Below are 15,865 nucleotides of genomic sequence, written 5' to 3'. Positions count from 1 at the left end.
GAGGAGCAAGGAAAATGGGAGGGAGAAGGAAGGAGGAGTGTCAGATTGCAGAATCCAGACCTTGTCTCTGTAACACAGCCCAAAGTGACTTTCTGTCACATTCCCCTACTGCCTGAAAAGGTCGAGTCAGTAGAGAAAACAAATATCTGTAGCCTTTCCATACATTTTATCACTGAGTCTGATTTTCTGTTTTCTTTTAAATTTACTCTCTTACTATCCTAAGTGTGCAGAATGTTCACAATGAGTCAAAACATTGATAGTGAGCAGTCTTTAAGACAATGTCAGATCTACAAACGTTTAGCCGACATATTAAGAGCACATCATAGTCACCTCATCTCAAGGGGAATCTCAAGCTTACAGACTTAGATTTAAAGCCATCAACACTTTGATTACATGGCTGAGATAATGTCTTAAGTATCTGCTACAGAGATATGGGTTAGGGACACACTCAAGAGGACTGGCTCTTTCCAGGGCTGTCTGTCTGTTTACCCTCTGTCTTCTGCCCATTCCTGCTGCCCTTGCACCCCTTCATTAACACTGTACCCAAGAGTACTCACTGGTGTTCCTTTCCTCTCGTGCCTTTCCCTTAGCTGAGGGATTCTGAAGAACAGTTTTTAGGGTGTTCTGTGAGAAGAGAATCAGTCCTCAAGGGAAAAAATGAAGAGAGGGAAGGAAGTGTACTGAGGATGGAATTAGACTTTGGAGATGAAGGGCACATGCATTCTAACCTCTCTCCTCTCTGCATCTGAGAAGGCAATGCAGCATTGGTTACACACTTGGGGTTAGCTACTCTTGACAGCTTGTCCCCTTTCATGTCAGGTCTTCGCCTCCACTTCACAGTGTGCAGCTTCATGGTGAGAATTAGTTTTGCAACTGCATCTTTAAGACTGCCATCCATATACAGATGTATGCAGTATATACAGCTATTATAATGAACCCCATTTTACAAGATATATATATATATATTTAATTATGTGAGAGCTTCTAGAAAAATATGGCTTCTTGCCTGAGACCTTACCTGGTGTTCTCATGGGAGCCTCTAACTCCTGGGTGTGCCCCTGTGATGTCCACACACTGGAAGAAGGAAGGTCTCCTTCAATTAACCCACTGTCAGTTGAGCTCAGAAGTCTTTTCTATACTTATGTTTTTAGTAAGTAAAACAAACAAAACAACCGTGTGCTCTTGGTATAAACCTCGGAAGTACAGAGGGATACAAATTAAGTGAAATCTCTCCACTCCTCCTGTGATAACCACCATTTAAAGTTTCTTTTATATCCTTTCAAAACATATGTACCTTCTTCTTTCACACATGGAATTTGTGCTCTGCAATCAATCTGTAACTTGCTGCTTTATATTACAATTTAAATCAAACATTTACTTTCTATGCTAACCAAATTGCATTAAAAATTTGGGTAAAGCCTGGTGGTGATGGTACATACTTTTAATACCAGCACTTGGGAGGCAGAGTCAAATGTATCTCTGTGAATTTTAGGCTAGCCTGGTCTATAGCATGAGTTCTAGGACAGCTAAGGCTACACAGAGAAACCCTATTTCAAAAAACAAAACAAAACACAAAACAGCAGCAACAGCAAAGTCTTGGGTAAATACATTCTTTTGCTCAGTGCTTACTGCTGACACCTCCCCACTCCCACACTCTCTCTGAACCATCGTGGTTTTGGTAGTTCAGAGACTGATGTCCGTCCTTCAGTCCTTTCCTGGCCGTTTCTATACGATGACAGATTTCTTAGGTCACCGGTATTTATACTCATTGTATCTACTACGTTTCCTTTCAGTTGTGATTCTCTTGTGATATTGGAAGTAACCAGGGACAGATTTTACATCTAGTGAGACTAATTGAAACCTTCTTCCTACTCGGGATCTAGGTAAATTTATTAATGTTGACCATGTTTGGTTTCCAAAGTACAAAACGAGAATAGCAGTGTTTAACCAGGCAAGGCCTAAGGACTGCAGGAATAGTCTTTGTAAGCAGGCTAATTTCCTGACACTTGGAAGTACCAAATGAAATAGATGATATTTAAAATGTGTTAATGAAAATGGCTGTTTGCTCCCAATGCAGCGAAGCTCATCTTTCCTACATTGTGTGCTTAAAATTTTATAACTTTGAAGTTCCATAGTAAGCAAATAGTTTATATTTCTGTCTCTCTGAGACAGCCTGCAGTGGTAATAGCTACTCCATATATAGCTTTTGTGCAGAATATGAAAAATAAAATTGTAAGGAAAAATTTTCCAGGATCAAATATCTTTGAAAACTCTTGATTGAATTAAGGAGGATTTTTTTGAGGGGTTTGGTGAGAAGTTTTTATTTTTTATACTTAAGTGAATTTTGAATCACTAGTAGAGGTTTTCTGAGCTCATCTTCCTGTGAATCGTTCCCATTACCTCTTTGTGCCAGAGTCCTTGTTATCATTTATAATCAGCATTACAAAACTATCGATTGGGAGTGACAGGCTTTCCCTCCACATACCAGCTGTTACTTGTATTGAGAACTGGAGATTCTGTGATATGAAACGTTGCCTTGCATGTTTCCTAGAAGGCAGTGTGAATATACAGAATATAGTAGATTCTTATGATTCATGGAAGGCTTGTTAATACTTTTGCATTTGTGGACTGCACCTACTCACTAAAATGTATTTGTATTCCTTGGCCAACACGCCTTATGCTCTCCTAGTCATTTGTTGACATAGGAAGAATGATGGAAAATTCAGTTTTCATTTTTTGTATATTCCTTGCTGAGGGAAGACAGAGAATGGACTTGTTTCTACCTCACAATGTAAATAAATATCCTTTTAATATAGTCTGTTTAGAATGAGTTTTCTTCATTTGTGGGTTTGTGATTTCACTGTTTAAAGTGATTCCCAGTGTAGTGTTGCAGTCTGGTGTTTGTGAGCATAAAGAAGGCTATGATGTGACATAAAGAGCAGTTGTATGCTATATAAACTGCACTCAGGTAGGAGTTACAGTTCTTATTTAACACAAAAATACGTTAGAACAACTCTAGGTTTGGAATACTATCCATGCATCTAGTCACAACCAAAAAGTACCCCAAAGTTGATTTATGGTTGCAAATCACTTTTAGAGAACAGGCAAACTTACTGTTTAAGGATGGACACATTCTGGGGTACCTCAGAGAAATATCTGCATGCACAAATAAGGATTGCAAGAATATTTGTGGTAGCATTTATTACAATAGTAAATAACCAATTAGATGAACATAAATGTGTAACTATAATCAATGGAACCTCCATAATAATCAAAGGATAAATAGAATCCACCGAGGGAAACAGATGGCATCAGCAGCATGGTATACCAAAGGGAAACTTCAGAAGTGGAGTGTACACCTAACAGAGTGACGGGAGGGGCAGCTTTGCAAAGCAGGAGTGAAATGGAGAGATTAAAAAGAGACAAGGGGAATATAAACTAAAAGGCTGTGTGCTCTCCAGTAGAGCTAGGGCCACAGACAAATGTAAGCTGTGTCTAGGGGATACAAGAAAAACATGTATTGATATATAAAGTGAGTAATATTTGTGACTTATCATTAGAGATAAAAATACCTATCAGGAATTGTAAAGTATCTAGTAATATGTTTGGTAAGAGACAAGCAAGACATACATGAAAACAGAGAAAAACAAAACATTAAACTTGCAGGTAAGTGATAATTACAGCCTGTAACAAAAACACTGGTTTCTGGATAGAGATGCCAGATTCTCATGGGTTAGACCCCTGCTGTTGCCTTGAGACAGTATTGCCAACCAGGTAGGCACCACCAACCTAACATTGGTGAAGGCAGGAGCTTGTCCAGAGGTCATGGGCAGCAGACACCCCAAGGACTGTCGATCACGGCTGTGAAATGGTCTCCTTTGCACACAGCTCACCATGTCCTGTGCAGTCAGCCCTGTGACCTTTGGATGTGAACAATTAGCTCTACAAGTTTGGATTTTCAATGCTGGAAATTTTTCAATAAATTTAAGAGTTGTGCTATTTTTCACCTTTCCCCCTTCAAGAAACTAAAATAAAATTTGTAGTTAGAGATAATTTTTATATTGCAATTCTTCCTCCATATAATTCCTAACTGTATGTGACAAAAACGGATTCTTAAGCAGTTCATATAAGTTCAAAAATCTTATTTTTTTAATGAGAACATTTAAGATTTGATTTTGTTACTGTTTTTTTTAACTGTTTTTCAAATACTGTAGACTGAATTCCAAAAGACCGTGACATTGCATACACTTCAGGACAGCATCCTGGGGGAGGATAGATGCTTCACTATTGAGCTGAGAGCAGCTGATGAAATAGAGATATCTCCAATGAAAGGTAAGAAAAACTCACATAGTTTTTGAAATTAAAAGTATCCAAAATATGTAGTTATAAAGGTAGGCAAGGCTGGATTTTATAATTTTTAAAAATATGCTTCAATGTAAATCTACATTTTTATCTATATTATAGACAAATTCTTAAAAATTAAAATTATAATACAATACTTACAACTTATACAGTCATGTATCAAAGATAATATACCACTAGGGTTTTTTGTTTGTTTTAAAAGAAAACTGTTCATTATAGTGATGCTCATAAAATAAAATAAGACACCTGCATGATTAAACAGTAGTAGGCTGTTAAAAGTCACTATACATTGTAGCAGAAAAACTCTTCATTACACTAAAGTAAAGAATAATTAACTTTTTAATTTAAAAATTATGATTAAAAAATGTGTGTGTGTATGTTCATGTGGGTTTGTGCATGGGAGTGCAGGTGCGTATGCAGGCCAGAAGAATTGAATCTTACCGGGACTGCAGGTACTTGAGTTATGAGCTGCCCTACATTTGATGCCTCTGAACTGGGAGTTTACAGTGTTTAGTGCTGCTTGTTGTGGATGCTGGGACTGAGGCGTTCTTAACTTCTAGATCATCTCTCCAGTCCAAAGAATTCTTAATTACACAGATAATTGCTGTGTTATGAAACTGGGCTGCATAGCAATATGCTCAATATAATTCCATTTTGTTATGTTTTTATATAGATGACTTTCAAATTATTAGCCTTGAAATGCTGATAGTGATGCTTGATTGTCTATAATTTTTATTTATATAAATCATATAGGGCATAATTTTAAAAATGACCACACGAAGTGTGATTATGATAGCCTATGTCTACACATTTTTATCTAAAATTAATCACTTGGCTGTTTTAATATTTCAAGATTAGGTATCCTAATTCTTAGATCTTTATAGGAAAGACAGGTCTTTAATGATTTCATCATGCTATGAATAATGTAACGACAAGAAGGATAAGAAAGTTTTAAAATAGAAATTTGCTTGTTGTTACACAGTCCTTTTATAACAATGAAACTTCATGCTAAACAAGGCTCTGGGACCACAGTGGATGCTGTGGCGGGAACATTCTCAGAAGGGTATAGACCACTGGGGTGACTGGTTACTCTTCCTGTGTATTGACCAGCCTGTGAAACAGTCATGGCAAGGCACCATATCCTGCATAAGTTTTAATTTAGGTCAGTGAAATCTCATTAAAATGCCAGGGCTGATGTTGCATAGGATGACTCTGCACATAATAAGAATAAGTCCATGGGGCTGTAGATGAGTTACTAAATGGTCTTATTAAATAAAATCATGGAGCCAGATACAGGGATTAAAGCCTGAGAGGGATCAGAGGAACAGGACAGCCATGAGCTAACCTCACCTCACCAACTCTGCAGCTTCCAAATTTGAGCGACTTCCTGTCTACCCATGCCTATATGCCTTGATGTTCTATCATCTGATTTGCTCTCTGTCCAGCTACATCACTTCCTCTTTCTGCCCAGCTCTGTCACTTCCTGTCTGTCTGTCTGTCCAGACCTCCAGACCTCCATGGTTAACTTGTATTGGAATTTAAGGCATGTACCGCCACACCTGGCTCTGTTTCCAGTGTGGCCTTGAACTCACAGAGATCCAGACAGATCCCTGCCTGCCAAGTGATAGGATTAAAGATGTGTGCTACCATTGCCTGACTTCTTTGTTTACTTATAATGGCTGTTTTTTTCCTCTGATCTTCAGGCAAGCCTTATTTATTAAATCACAAATAAAATATCACCATATGGGGCAAGGTAAATCCATTATCAAACATAAACAAGCTCTGACTGTATGTCTCATTGTGGCATACTTGTAGATGACAAATCACTCTTAGTTTCATTAAGCCATTGCAAGGAATGCAAATGTGCAATAATCTGTTTATGGTTTTTGATTTTGTTTCCTATGAAACTCCAATGTGTGCTTCTGGAAACGATCTTCATCTAATTATGGCTAAGTTGTTGTATGTATTCTCAAATTATTAGATAGTTTAGTTTACCTTTTGATAATAATAAGTAATCAGCTTTGTGACTAGTCAGGAAATTAAAAGTTAAAAAAAAAAGGCCCTAAGAATTCTTACTTTGGCCACAGAGGCCACTGACAAAGCCACACAGCGAACAGCAAAGGAGGACAGCAAAGGAAGTATACTGCAGGAGTCAGTTCATGCCCGTGGTAGAGGACAGCTTGTTTACCATGCAGCCAACAGCAAAGGAAGTATACTGCAGGAGTCAGTTCATGCCCGTGGTAGAGGACAGCTTGTTTACCATGCAGTGTGAGTAGGGTTTTTTTGCCAAGCTTCTCCTGGCTGCTTTTGCAAGTGTGATCATGGGAAAGTCTGAAAAAGCTCCAATTCTTTAGTATGCTTTGCTACCCTCCTGGTGAAAGGCAGGTAACAGTGCCTGCCTTCCATTATTGACATTTGAGTTTAACTGGTTAGTGTGTGAGCGCATTTACATGTTTGCGTCAAACTGTGCTATATGATATTAAATAGGTAGTGCATCAATAATCATTCGAGGAGATAAGGGTGCATCAGAAGTTGGGATTGCTTCATCATCTAGACACATCATTATTGGGGAACCCTCAGCAACATATAATGGCACTGGCATCATCAGGTGAGGATTTTATGATTTTTTTCTTTGTTTTATTTAAATGACCTAGATAGAGCAGGGGTTCTCAATTTGTGGGTTGAGATCTCTTTGGCGGTTGCATATCAGATATCCTGCTTATCAGATATTTATATTACAATTCAAAGCAGTAACAAAATTACAGTTATAAAGTAGCAACAAAATAATTTTATAGTTGGGGGTCACCACAACATGAGGAACTGTATGTATTAAAGGGTCACAGCATGCTTCTGCCTAGAGTACCATTCTCAAGCATACATAATACTCATTGTCACAATACATACTGGTAAGCATTGTGTGGAGAACAAACTTCAGGCAGAAATTAAATACTACCCAAGCTATCTTAAGTAGCCTTGCTCCCTTAGGGGTGAGGCACATAGCTCACAACAAAGAAAGTTCATGGGGGTAAAAATTAGACAGCCCCACTCTGTCACTGCATGCATGAGGAGTTCCTCTATAAAAGTGAAAAGTATGCAACTTTTATCCCAATGTTTGCACAGATCTCTGTGAATTTGAGGCCAGCCTGGTTTACATAGCTAATTTCCAGGCCAGATAGGGCTACATAGTGAGATCCTATCTCCAAAAAATCCCAAATGTAGAAAAGATATGATAAATCAAAACAAAATTGAATTTATTTCATGAGTAAACATATAGATTTATTAGTCAGAAGGTTTGCTTCATGTATTATTGGGATGAAAATAAGATAAATCCACTTAACTTTATTAATGTCTATAGAGCAAACATTTGAAAAATTTAATAGCAAACCATGACTTAAGCAAAAATGCAAGACTTAACTTTTTCAATATAGCACAGCACAGCTACAAGTTTTAAAACATTCTGTCTTAGATCAGGAAGAGTAGCAAGATGCACAGTCTCTTCCTGTCATCCCCTTTTCTAAGGGTATGAATTAGTTCAATAATACCAAAATAAACACATATTGTATAAGGATACTAAAGATGAAAATGTCCAGTTATAAGTGGGAAAGATTTATGAATGGAAACTCTAGAAAATCCATCCTATGACATCATTAGCCTGTTCATTCATTAAGATTATTAGGCAAGAGGCCTATGTGTAAGATTCTGCTGCATTTTCAGATAATACAGTGAATAGAAAACCATTTCAAGTGAAAGTACTAAGAGCGTGTGCTTCTCCAGCCAGAGCCTGGCACCTAACTAAACCAGCATGACTGTGGGCAGGTTTGTCCCCACATTTCCCACCAAGGAATGAAGCAGCAACCAGTGGCGTAGCTGGGTTGGCCTGGGGATTTGATCATGGCAACGGTCTGAATTCCATCCCTGGTATGGAGTCTGCATGTGTTCTGTTCTTCAGAGGACTCCTTAGGCTGTTCAGCATCTGTGTGGATGTTAAATCAAATCCATAAGTGCTTATTTCTATCCCTTTAACCTTCAGGTTTAGTGCTCATTTTGGTCACTGTTTTTGTTGAGGTAGTGAAATGCTAGCTTAGGAATTCTGACGATACTGTCTTGCAATTCTAAGACTTTTGCCTGCTTTACAATTGATTAGTAAGGTTATTTAAAGGCATAAGATTCTCGAGATAGTCAAAATTGGTTTAAAGGCACAGAAACTGTTTAAGACATATCATTAATTAAAAATGTACTAAATATATATCCATGTACTGTTGTAGCCTTGTTCGTGGCCCAGGGGTCTCAGGGGAGATCACGGTGTCCTGGAGGATATTTCCTCCTTCCGTGGGGGAGTTTGTTGAAACATCAGGACAACTGACAATTCAGGATGGACAGTCTGAAGCTACTGTAGTAATTCAGGTACCAACGTGATTGCCTTCTGTTAGCGTGTGTGTGTGTGTGTGTGTGTGTGTGTGTGTGTGTGTGTGTGTACATGTGCACATGCATGCATGCGTGGAAATGGAGGGAGGCTACAGATTCCATGGCTGTGTCTATGGATAGGACACTTCTTTACATTTTAGACATTGTTCTGTGCATGGCTTTTATTTATTTGTTTGTTTGTTTACCTTTTCCAGGCTTTGGATGATGACACCCCTGAGGAGAAGTGTACCTATGAGTTCCAGCTCACTGGAATCAGTGAGGGTGGCGTGCTGAATGAAGCCACTATCACCGCCGGCATCACCATGGTGGCCAGTGATGGCCCCTATGGGCGGTTCTCATTTTCACAGGAGCAGCTTCGAGTCTCAGAAGCAGCACAGAGGGTATGGCGTGGGCTACTCCAGCTCTTCCTGTTTCTTTGTTTCTAGTGTGCTGAGCAGTCTCTAAAAGGCATTTCCTTTAAGTTCCTTTCCTAAAGCATTTCCCCCTAGTGGATTAATTTCTTCCTAGTATCACTATTACAACATGTAATTTCTATAATTGTGTAGAGTTAAGTTTAGTTCCAACATAATCCCAGTAAATAGACTCTTTAATTAGTGATGATTTGCTCAGTGGATTAAACATTCACATTAAACAGGTAAGCAATTTTCTCCTAGGTTAATGTCACAGTTGTCCGCTCAGGTGGCTCTTTTGGACGTGTGCGAGTCTTGTGTGGGACTGATAGCAGAACGGCCGAGGCAGGCTGGGACTTTGTCCCCATATCAGGGGAGCTCCTCTTTGAAGCCAGAGAGAGGGCGAGAAGTCTGCATGTTGAAATCCTTGATGACAATCTTCCTGAAGGCCCCGAGGAATTTGCTCTTGCCATTACAAAAGTGGACCTCCAGGGAAGGTAAAGGCCGGGAAGTGAGGGTGTGTAAGGAGAAAGAAAGGCGGGAGACGTTGAGTCAGGACTGAACAAAGGAAGACAGACAGACTACAACGTTCATAATTTTCTAAACTTTATTCCTCTACTTCCGTGCTGAGAGTGCATGGTCCTATTATGTGCATCCATCCCACAATGCCAGGGAATTGATGATGGTATGGCATCTCTCGATTCCAGGCAGTTAGCCTGACTGTTTTCTAGGGAGCAGTCATGGGGGGGGCAAGAATTGTTTCCCCCTCTCTGGACCCATGAACGAGTGCAAGTGGGAGGCAGCTCTCTTGGTATACCAAAGTCTATATACAAAGGGTCTTCTCGGTGGGTAAATGAGATAGATGCTTGAGATAGCAGTTTAAACTGGGGAAAAAATATGAATGGTAGCTGACAAAACTGGTGCAGCATGTTTTCAATGAAGAATCAAAACCCATCATACTGAACAGCTTGACCGACAGAATAGGAGGCTTTACTAACACAGTGAACTGCTCTTGGTTGAATCCCTGTCCAGAGTCTACACTGGGCCCAGGAGGGGACCCTTTCCCAGAATAATGCATGAATTCAGAGAAGACTGCAAGTTTTCTTAGACATCAAAATATATGTTCACTAGTTAGATTGTCTTAAGAGTTTCTATTGCTGCAATGAAACACCGTGACCAAAAAGCAAGTTGGGGAGGAAAGGATTTATTTGGCTTATACTTCCATATTTCTGTTTATCACTGAAGGAATTCAGGAACTCCCACAGGTCAGGAACCTGGAGGGAGGAGCTGATGCAGAGACCATGTAGAAGTGCTGCTTACTGGCTTGCTTCCCATGGCTTACTCAGCCTGCTTTCTTATAGAACCCGGGACCACCAGTCTAGGGATGGTACCACCCACCATGGGGTGCCTCCTCCCTCAGCAATCATGAATTGAGAAAATGCCTGGCAGCTGGGTCTCATGGAGGCATTTCCTCAGTTGAGGCTCCTTCCTCTCTGATGACTCCAGCTTGTGTTAAATTGACACACAACCAGTCAATACACATATAAATATCATGCTTCAAATTTTTCCCAACCCAGTATTTCACTCAGAAACTTGGGTAGAGTATGCATTATCTTACCCTAGAGAGGTGAAACTGTATTTTGAGTTCACATCAACATCAAGAAATGATTCAGTATCTGGCCATGGGAATTAAGTTCCTTCCCTTGCTCAGTCTTGCTTAGATGACTGCAGTTTGGGAGAAGTGGCTCCCCGCCTATGCTAGCATGTTTGTGCCTTTGATTAACTAGGACTTGTAGATTTTGCCTTCTCGCCCACTCTTCCAGAAATAAATTTCCACATGAATTCTGGGCAACAGTTTTTGCTTGCAGATAATTACTAGGCTTCCTTTGAAATGAAAAGGAAGCAATAGAATGCAATGTGTTTCCTGTTTTGCCTCTTACCTAGAGACCTCCTGCTTTGGTAGGTCTTATGGTAGCCAACCAGTCCAGAGGGGATCTCAGGATGCTGATGAGGATGGTCACTCCTCCCATTTAAGGTTATAACCCTCAGTTCTCCAAGTCAGTAGATCTACCAGTCCAGAGGGGATCTCAGGATGCTGATGAGGACAATTGCTCCTCCCATTTAAGGTTATAACCCTTGGTTCTCCAAGTTTGCTTCATGTGCGATCTTATTTACAGCTTTCAACCCTTCTAGGTTGAATACCACATAAGAATTTTGGAATTGAAAGAAGGATTGGAATTGTTTAGTATCTTTTAAAAAACTCTTTTACTTTAGGAAGTGAAATGTATTTATAGAGTCCTGGAAGTCAAAGCTTGTTGAAGGGAGTGACATCAATCTGAAAACGTCTTTTGCAGAAATCTATTGTTATCCAAGTAAGCGGAGGACTGGATTGAAGGATATTGATTATAATTAAATTATATTTCCTTGTAGTCTTATCATTTTTATCTTTTCCAGACTTGTATTATAAAATTAGACTTTATTTCATGTAAGCACCAACACTTGGAAGCAACATAAAAACCTTGCTTCACACAAGATAGCCTTAGTATTGGGGATATTTAAGGCCATTATAGTGCTGGGGTAGAGCATTTGCCAGCATGCATGAGGCTGTAGGTTCACTGTGTGGTACTTCAACATAAATGAAGCAGTATGCTACTTACTAGAACTAAGGCATAGGGCTAGGAAGACCATGTGTCCTTGCTACACAGGTGTATGTTTGTTATTTTATTTGGTTATGTTTTCATTTCTGTTTCCTATGACTTTGCAAGAGGGTATGATTTCACTATCCAAGAGAATGGACTTCAGATAGATCAACCTCCTGAAATTGGAAACATCTCAATTGTTCAAATCATAATAATGAAAAATGATAATGCAGAGGGCATCATTGAATTTGATCCAAAGTACACTGCCATCTCAGGTAAGCTTAGTTGGGTGTCTTAATGGTCATAACATTTTCTGAATTACATAGGAATCTGGGTTCTCATATGCATTTTTGTCTGATCACAAAAATATCTCTACATTAAAAAAGTTATTTTCAGTTACTTTTAGGTAGTCTTGAGTCTCTTTGTATTTTACAAAGCCAAATGGTTACTTGATCTAGAAAAAAAATGATGTTTAAACAAACTTTAAGGATGATTAAAGTAGGTCTGCTTACAGCATTGTTAAGGGGCTGGGAAGATGGCCAAGTGTGTTAGAGCCAGAGCAGCTTGAGGAGGAAAGGGCTTATTTCATCTTCAAGCTTACAGTCTACCATCCAGGAGTCAGGGCAGGAACTCAAGGCAGGAACCTGGAGGGAGGAGCTGACCAGAGCCATGGGGAACGCTGCTTGCTGGCTTACCTCCCGGCTTACTCAGTTTGCGTTCTTATATTACCTCGGACCACCTGCTCAGGGGTGACAACACTCACGATGCTTGGGACCCTAACACATATATCATTAATCAAGATAGCACCCCACAGAGTTGCCTACAGGCCAGTCTTACAGTGAGATCTTTTCAATTAAATCTCTCTTCCCAGGAATGTCTAGGTTGTGTTAAGTTGACAGAAACCAAAGGACACACACTACTCTTGCAAAGGACTGGAGTTTGGTTTACCTGTATCCACATCTGGCTACTCAGAACTGCCAGTGATTCCAGCTCCAGGGGATCTAATGCCCTCTTCTGGCTTCTGGGGAACTTGCACATGCAAAGACACATGAGTGAAAATTAAGTAAATCTAAAATGTTTTTTAAAGAAAACTTTTTGAATTTATGTAAATTTAATTTTATGTGATCAAAGCTTAGTGTCTGCTTTCTTTCTAGTGGATAATCACTATTGAAATGAACATTTTCCTGTACTGTAGCTGCAGTTAGTATCTGGGTCTTGAGCTTGTCTTCAGTTCCTACCAGGCTTGCTAGTGTCTCAGTTCCCCGTTAATGTGCAATCGGAACACAGAATCCTTGGCTATATCCTTTCTAGGCAGAAAGAGAGGACCAACTTTCTAGGATATTGTTTTATATATATAATATTATATATATAATTTAAAGTAAGCTGGCTCACACCTTTAATCCCAGCACTCAGGAGGCAGAGGCAGGCAGATTTCTGTGAGTTCAAGGCTAGCCTGAACTGCAGAGATAGTTCTAAGACAGCCAGGGCTACACAAAGAAATTCTGTCTCAAGAAACAATATATATTAAATTATATCTATATAATTTAAAAATAAACAAATTACCTTGTTTATGCAAATAATTTTTTGGCTTCATTGCCTCTACCCAGATTCTTTGTTTAGCTGTCTTGAAAGTTCAACAGAACCACCTTCTGCATCCTTTCTGAGGACGTTTTGGATAAGCCATAGCTTAACACATAAACTGTTTTGTTGAGTTTCAGCCCATTACTGGTAAAGTGATGCTGCATGTTTGCATCAAGAAATAAATATGATATTTTTCTATTTACTCATTAATTCATTGTTTTGGGGAGAAATTTTAGTAATGAATACTTTTTAGTTTAAGGTTTGAATTTGAATTTTTAAATTGAAATCAAACATTAATATTGATATTTTCTGATTTTCTAGGATTAAAAATATAATAGTTTATATGTGTAGATTTAAAAATATTCATACAAGGGCTATTGAGGTAGCCTAGTGGGTAAATGAATTTGCTGTCAAGTGTGACAAGCTGGAATCAATCCTGGAAACCCAGCTGGTGGAGGAAGGGATCTGACCTCTGAGCACCACACATGTGCTGTGTATGCATACATATACACACTAGTACACACCACACACACACACACACACACACACACACACTATAAATGTGAAAAATACCCCATGATAGAAATATCGTAAGGCTCCCTTATGTACACTATTTGTATTTCAGCTAAATATGTAGAAGTATCCAGAATATTTCCCTTTTATACACACCCTGTGTTTATCTACCACTGTCTTAAGCAAGCACCTCTTATTTGTACATAGCATGAAGAGGAAGAATGCCCATACTAATGACTGGATAGATTGCTTACATTTTAAAAAATTAATCACTCTAAATTTCAACATATGTAAACTATATTCATCATTAAAATATATGAGTGACAAAACTTCCGCTAATTTTTAAAACTTTCATTAATTTCACTTATGAATTGTGCAAACCAGAAGTGAGTACTGGACTATCATTTTGAGTTGCCTAGTCCAGTCTGGGTGTATCATGTAAAAGTTAATTGCTTTTTCTAATAACCCAGCGAATTCTACATTCCTGTTTCAGTGGAGGAAGATGTCCACATGATCACAATCCCGGTGTTGAGGCTTCGCGGAACTTATGGACATGTGTCAGCTGATTTCAGGTCCCAGGGTTACTCTGCTGTTCCAGGAGGCTATGTCTTGCACGGTAGCTCAGTCACCTTTCAGCATGGGCAGAATCTGAGCTTTATAAATGTCTCCATCGCCGATGACAATGACAGGTTGGTCATACAGGACACAGAGTGGCCCTACATGAAGCATGCGTACCAGGGTCTAACTTTTACTCATGTTTGCACTGATGATGCACGTTCCTGCTAAGAAACAACACTTGAGAGAGATCAAGGACCAGGAAAGAGGATGACACTGTGGTTGTATACCTCGTTTTGTCCCTCAGATTAAAAGAAAATTCTGTTCCCTACATGGTCTGGTACAGATGTGGCAGCATCTTTGTGTCCACATTCTGAAGCCTCCCACAGTTAAGAAATCTAACGCCTGGGATGTGAGAGCTTCATGTGGAGTCTGTGTTAGTGCCGAACGAACACCCTCTCCCTAGTGTGTGCCTGCTGTGCTTTGAATATGTATGGCCAATGTGGAAAATGACTGGCTGTTTGGGTTTTACAAGCATTTTAATGTGTTTAGACTCACAGGCTGATCCTTCTTGCCATGCAGGGAATTTGAGGAGCAGTTTGAAATTCTGCTTTCTGGAGTGACTGGTGGAGCAGTCCTTGGGCACCACCTAGTGAGCAAAATCACAATTACCGAAAGGGACTCTCCATCTGGCGTCGTAAGATTCCTCAACCAAAGCAAACTTTCTATTCCTAACCCCAGCTCCACAATGGTTTTACATTTGGTTCTGGAGCGGACTGGAGGACTCTTGGGAGAGATTCAGGTAGAATCATTCTTCCTATGGGGTTAAGAGTAATTCCGATGTGTTATACATGATGTTGGATTTTGTATTCCCCAGATATGCTCATTTATTTACTTATCTATTTACTTTTAGTATTTACTAATTGCATTGTAAGTGTTAAGTGGCTTCTAAGATTGACGACGTCTATAGAAGTGTATAAGCCATACCTCTGTTTTCAGGAACTCTTAGCAGCAAATTAGGCAGTGAATGAACGACTCTGATAAACATCAATCAGTTCAGTAGGTGAGAACATGTTTGGAAATGACATGTCTCTGTTTTCACAGTGCTCACTTGGTTAAACTTGAATAGTAGCAAACAGTTTTTGTTTTTGTTTTTGTTTTTAAACGAAAGCATGATTGTGGTGAATTCTCCTTGTAATGTTGGGATACATGGACCAAGTGACCTGGATTATCTAACATGCAATGGTTTGGGAAATAGGAATAATGGATCCTGCAGAAGAATAAGCCCAACATGTTGGTGGGAGAAGTCCACATGGTTGGGGGTTCAATGAAAGGATCAGACAGTGCACAGGTCATTGGTCACATAGGACCTAGGACTGATCCAGGGCCAGTTCAAGACAG

The 15,865-nt window shown here is 39.4% G+C and overlaps 1 protein-coding gene across 1 annotated transcript in view; it reads left to right on the top strand.

Annotated features, from left to right (window-relative positions):
- The window catches only part of Adgrv1 (adhesion G protein-coupled receptor V1), a 506,561-nt gene that overhangs the window by 155,551 nt on the left and 335,145 nt on the right, over positions 1 to 15,865 (top strand). The window contains exons 61-68 of the mRNA XM_036207476.1: positions 4,215 to 4,332; positions 6,850 to 6,970; positions 8,628 to 8,766; positions 8,982 to 9,167; positions 9,441 to 9,673; positions 11,942 to 12,090; positions 14,403 to 14,598; positions 15,047 to 15,266. Coding sequence (XP_036063369.1) covers positions 4,215 to 4,332; positions 6,850 to 6,970; positions 8,628 to 8,766; positions 8,982 to 9,167; positions 9,441 to 9,673; positions 11,942 to 12,090; positions 14,403 to 14,598; positions 15,047 to 15,266 — 1,362 coding nt within the window. The remainder of the gene's footprint in view (positions 1 to 4,214; positions 4,333 to 6,849; positions 6,971 to 8,627; positions 8,767 to 8,981; positions 9,168 to 9,440; positions 9,674 to 11,941; positions 12,091 to 14,402; positions 14,599 to 15,046; positions 15,267 to 15,865) is intronic.

Source organism: Onychomys torridus, chromosome 15 (genome assembly GCF_903995425.1).
Source record: "Onychomys torridus chromosome 15, mOncTor1.1, whole genome shotgun sequence".
Classification (NCBI taxonomy): domain Eukaryota; kingdom Metazoa; phylum Chordata; class Mammalia; order Rodentia; family Cricetidae; genus Onychomys; species Onychomys torridus.
Note: the sequence above shows the minus strand (reverse complement) of the source record. Positions and strands in the feature narration are given on the sequence as shown.